Below are 5,537 nucleotides of genomic sequence, written 5' to 3'. Positions count from 1 at the left end.
TTACCATGTTGGTCAGGCTGATCTCGAACTCCTGACCTTGTGATCTGCCCACTTCAGTCTCCCAAAGTGCTTGGATTACAGGCATGAGCCACCATGCCTGGCCAGAAATGAACTCATTTTCATTATAAATTACCCAGTTTTGGGTATTCTAACAGCAGAAAACAGGCGGAGGGTCTGAACGTAGCTCCATTTAACTCTTTCCACGACACCGCCTGCCTTGCTGAAGGAATGGGGAAATGTAAGCAGCACTGGGAAGGCAGCAGGCTGGGCTCCCTGTTTGGCTTCTGACAATATGGCCCCGGTAGGGGCTGGTTTCCTGTTTGCCCCCACCCAGGTGGCATCCGTGAGAATGCCTGGCGCTCACACACCCGCAGGTACTCACATCAGGTGTTCGCATGCCATGTCTTTGGCACTGCTGTCCGTCGTGGGAGCCACCGGAGGGTCTTGAGGCCTTTCTTCCTTGTGGGCTGTATTAGAGGGACACGTGAATGTTGTGAGAGGAGGCCGTCCTTCCCCTTTGCTTACAAATGCACCTGTGTCTTTCACAATTTGCAAATCCTGCCTCCACCTGTAGTGCTCTCCGCCTTGTGAGACCCGCACGTGTTCCACGTCACGGGCTGAGGGCTCTCCCCAAGTGTGTGGCTATGTGACCTTCCCAGCTACTCTAGAAGGCAGGGACCCTCAAGTCCACTCACAGACAATGAAAGGGGCACCAGAGTGATGGAGGCTGCTGGCGACCACTCGGCGAAGCTGGTGAGCAGTGCGGCCTCAGCCCCTGGTCCCACCGCCTGCCCGCCTCTCTCAAAAGAAGAATCTGTGTTTAGGGCCTTCCACTGCTTTCCTCCCACTTACACCTCAGTGCACCGCCTCTGGTGTCCTGGCTCACTGCTCAGTCACGTGTTCACTCACGTGTTTACTCCTTCAACAAACATTTGTGGAGTGCACATTGGCCTAAGTGTGGGGGTGACAAAGATGCAGTCGCCCTTCAGGTCCCAGCTCAAACTCAAACACCCTTCCTCTGACCTGGACTCTGGGTTCGGAAACTGAACCCCGCTTTTCGTCCTCATCACGGCGCCCTATTTGTCTGGGATCACCTGTCAGGGCAATAATTTTGTTACGAGGAGGACAAAAACTGGCTTGTCCGTCACTGGATCCTGAGTGCCCACATGAGACTGGAACATCACAGAAGCTTCACTGAGAGAGATGAATGAATGAATGAATGAATGTAGTAAGTCCTGATGGACTGCCAACTTGCTGGGGACTAGAGCCGTGTTTCTTAACCAGGAGTGAGTTTGCCTGTAGGGGACATTGGGCAATGTCTGGAGACATTTTTGGTTGTCACAACTGGGGTAGGGGTGCTGCTGGCATCTGGTGGGTGGAGGCCAGGGAGTCTGCTAACACCCGACAGTGCCCAGGATAGTCCCATCCATGAAAAAATGATCCTGCCCCAAATGTCAACAGGGCTGAGGCTGGGATACCCTGGCCCCAGTCCTCTACTTCCAGAACTTTCTCCAAGAGCTTAATATCTTTACAATAATACAACTTACCTTGGCCATTTGGGGCCAACCAGTGCTCACAAGTCTGAGTTCTTTTTTCAGCCTCTTTTGGGCTTATTTTTTAAGGGAGAAATCCTGGCTGCTAATGAAAGTGCATTGGTCAAGATGCAAATGGTCGATGGCAGAGAGAAGCCTTTGAAAGGCCCCCGCACGAGCTGTTTTCATGTGGAAACGATGATTCCACTTCGCACTACTCTCAATGGCCCTGACAGCCCTGGTAGCCTGCGTGTCTCGCCGGCTCACTGGGTCGGCACAAAGGATGTCCCAACTCATTGCCATGACTTCTGCTGAACCTGGGCCTCGGAGGGCTTCTGACATCGTTGTGTGACAAGAACAAAAGGAGGCCTCACAGAATGAATGAGCTTTTGAATGAGGCGCTTTTCTTAACCATCAGCCCATCGGGACCCAGGGGACAATGAGAACCTGCCCCTAACACGAAGATTTCCTTGGTCTCCCTTCAGACTCACCTGGATCGTTGTCCTTCAACGTTGCAATCTCGCCTTCTATTTTTTTATGGTGCTGAGTGACTTTCTGGAGTCTCTCCTCAAGACTCACAATTGTCTGGGAGTGCTGTTTGATTTGCTCCTTATATTCCAGGATCTCTTCTTCAAACCCGTGTCTCTGCGATTCCTGCTCATCCTGGAGCGCCTTTACCCTCTGCTGCTGCAGGATTAGCTGGTTTTCCATCATGATCTGGGAAACAGTATCACTCAGTGTGATCTTGGGAGCTGGATATGATGACAACAAGGATATGGCCCCTCTGCACACACACAGGTGCTAACCTGGGCCCCACCCCAGGGCCTTAGCACGTGCTGTTCCCTTTGCCTTGTAAACTTCTTCCCCAGCTCCTTGCATGGTTGACTGCTTCTTGACTTTCAGGGCTCAGCTCCAGTGTCACCTCCTCTGAGAGGCCCTCCCTGACCACCTAACAGGAGCAGCCCCAGACACTTTCTGTTCCAGTGTCTGTTTCATTGTCCCTGAAGCCTTTAATCTTGTTTCTTTGTTTCTCATGCCCACTAGAATGTAAACTTCGTAACAGCAGAAATGTGTCTTTTTCTACTTACTGCTATGCCCACAGCATTTGATGTTTGATAAATATTTATGGAATTAATGAGCGAACAATTTCATAAGAAAAAGTGAATGAATTTGCATTTCTTTCTTTCTTTTTTCTTTTTTTGTTTTGGAGACAGAGTCTTGTTCTGTCACCCAGGTTAGAGTGCAGAGCATGATCTTGGCTCACTGCAACCTCCGCCTCCTGGTTCAAGCGATACTCCTGCCTCAGCCTCCTGAGTATGTAGGACTACAGGCATGCATCGCCACATTCAGCTGAATTTTGTAATTTTTTTTTAGGGGAGATGGGGTTTCGCCATTTGACCAGGCTGGTCTCAAACTCCTGACCTCAGACGATGCACCCACCTTGGCACCCCAAAATGCTGGAATTACAGGTGTGAGCCACTGTGCCTGATCAGAACTTACATTTCTTAAAAACAAAAACAACTTGCATTTCTTAAAAACAAAAAATTACTGATGATCCCTGAATGGCAAATCAGTTGCTCTCCCATGCCCACCCCCTCCTGAGGCTCCCCTTGGCGTTTCCATGTCAGCACCTCCAACTCGCTGCCCGCCTGCTCCTCCGACCTCACCCTGTCCTGCTCCCTATTCCCAGGTGACATGTTGGGCCGTGGCCTGTGATCTCCCCATGACAGGTACACTCTTTGCCCCAGACACACACGCTCGCTCTTCCAAGGACCCTGCCTAGGAGGCGGCCTTCCAGGTTAGGCTCTCGTCTTGCTGTCTTTCCCGAAACTACTGCGTACCCAAAGCTGGGGGGGCTTTTGAACTTTGATACCCTATCCTCGCCTTCCTTCTCTTGTCTCCTCTTCTCCAAAAAACGATTGCTCCAAGAGAACCCCCCCACAATGATCCCAGACCTCCAGACTGCCATTCCTATGCTGTCCCTAACCCATCATGTCCCCAGGCGCCCTGGCCTGAAGCGTGCGGTCTCCTCTGGCACTGTCCTCTCCTTGGCGCTCACGTCCCGCCAGCCGTTATCAAGTCCTGCCATTGTAACTCTCTCCAGCAACTCCCTCCGTCCCATGCCTCCCCCCGCCCCAGCCAAGGTCAGGTCCTTATGATTCTGGTCTATACCACGTGCCACACCCAGAGCTGTCTTCTCCAATGCCACACCCTCATGAAATGTACTCTGTGCTCGTCTGACAGATTAACCTGCATTCCTTTCTTGCCCAGAAACCTGTTGGTTGAACATATGGATGACAGAATGAATGCAACATCCAGCCCTGGTTGTGGAGGGCCTCGAATGCCGAGTCTATGCTTTAACACACTGTCTGAAAGCCGGTGGAATAGTCACTGATCACTAAATCCTGAGTGTTCTCCCTGATCCTGCGAGGACCCTGAAATACGTCTCAGAACACCCTGCAGAGAGGGCATCCTGGTTCTGTGTACCTTTCGCTCTAAACCAACACTTCTCATTAGGGGGCGATTAAGGGACACTTGGTACTGTCTGCATTTTTGGTGACCACGACTGCGGGGAGAGGGCTTCTGGCATCTGGTGGGTAGGGGACAGGGATGGTGCTAAATAACCTAAGATGCTCAGGACAGCCCCTACAGGAAAGAGCTACTTGGCCCAGAGCATCTGTCGTGCTGAGGCTGAGAAGCCCCCACCCAAACCACAGGTTCTCACAGCACTGTAATCTTCCGTGGAGAGAAAAAGTCTCCCGTTCCCGGAAGGCAGCGACCTACCATTTTTGTCTTGGCAGTTTCCAGTTCAGCTAATGTTTCATTTAATTGCAAGGCGAGGCTCTCTGCTTTTAGACTTTCAGTTGTCTTTGTTTTCTGAGCCTCTTCGACCATGGCCAGTGCGTCACTTAATTTATTATTTAAAACGTCCTGTTTTTGCTCTTTGAATTCCATTTCCTACACAAAAAACAAGTAGCAAAATAACAAGAGATTCAGGAATACATCCTTACCCAGCCCCCTCCTCCCCCACCTTCAGTGAGGGGGCAAAGTCTACTGTCTAATTATTCTGTCGATCCTTTGAAAGTACAAAGTCCATGCCTTCTCTGGAAGGTTCCAATTATTATAGAACTTGTCTTTATATTCAGCGGAGATCTGTCTCCTTGTGATTTCTGGTCTCTCAGCTCAGCTCTGTCACCTGGAGCTCATTGAGTACGTTTTATTTCTCTTTTATGAGACAGCCCTTTAAATATTTGAGGAGGGCTGTCATGTCTGTCTCTAAATCTGTTCTCCAGGATGAATGTGCCGCGTCCCTTCTCTCCTTCACTGCACACCTGCCTCCAGGATACCCCGTTTCCTCCAGGGCTCCGGCGGCCCTGTCCTGGGCACCTCTTGTCCCTCCTCCCGGAACCCGTGTTTTTGCTCTTTCACGGTCAACATTCTGTTCTTCTCCTTGAGTCCTTCCTGCAATAATGTGGAGTGTGGGCTTCTTGACTGGCACTGTGCTGGCCATCTTATGAATATTGTCTAATCCAATTTCAAATGTATTTGCAGTCCTGGGCATTTTTCAACTGTTGGTGGAGGGGCAAGCTGCTGTGACCTTTTACACAGTCATTCAGGAACGTGTACTGTGAGCCTGAAAATCATGCATGTCCTGTGACTCAGCAACTCCACTTTAGGGAATTTTTCCTAAGGACATAGAAACTGATGCGCAGGGTGGTTAAGTGAGCGTCTTCGGTACTAGTGAAGACCAAGAAACCACCTTGTACCCCGGCCACAGGGGAGGAGGAAAGAAATCAGGTTCCATCTAGCACACTGCAAACCCAGGCCACGGAACATGGTTCCATGCCACTGAGATGTTCTATGCAAAATTCAATCATTCAAATTTTTTTTTTTTTTTTGAGACGGAGTATCACTCTTGTTACCCAGGCTGGAGTGCAATGGCGCGATCTCGGCTCACCGCAACCTCTACCTCCTGGGTTCAGGCAATTCTCCTGCCTCAGCCTC

The 5,537-nt window shown here is 50.5% G+C and overlaps 1 protein-coding gene across 14 annotated transcripts in view; it reads right to left on the bottom strand.

Annotated features, from left to right (window-relative positions):
- The window catches only part of FHAD1 (forkhead associated phosphopeptide binding domain 1), a 162,584-nt gene that overhangs the window by 38,632 nt on the left and 118,415 nt on the right, over positions 1-5,537 (bottom strand). For all 14 annotated transcript variants that reach the window (XR_005196334.1, XR_005196336.1, XM_017504765.2 and 11 more), the window contains 3 exons: positions 4,317-4,490; positions 2,024-2,249; positions 383-467 (listed from right to left, as the gene is read on the bottom strand). Coding sequence is in view for 12 of the 14 variants with exons in the window: in XM_017504765.2 (XP_017360254.1) it covers positions 383-467; positions 2,024-2,249; positions 4,317-4,490 (485 nt within the window). In the remaining 2 variants the exon portion in view is untranslated. The remainder of the gene's footprint in view (positions 1-382; positions 468-2,023; positions 2,250-4,316; positions 4,491-5,537) is intronic.

Source organism: Cebus imitator, unplaced genomic scaffold (assembly GCF_001604975.1).
Source record: "Cebus imitator isolate Cc_AM_T3 unplaced genomic scaffold, Cebus_imitator-1.0 Scaffold15, whole genome shotgun sequence".
Lineage (NCBI taxonomy): Eukaryota > Metazoa > Chordata > Mammalia > Primates > Cebidae > Cebus > Cebus imitator.
Note: the sequence above shows the minus strand (reverse complement) of the source record. Positions and strands in the feature narration are given on the sequence as shown.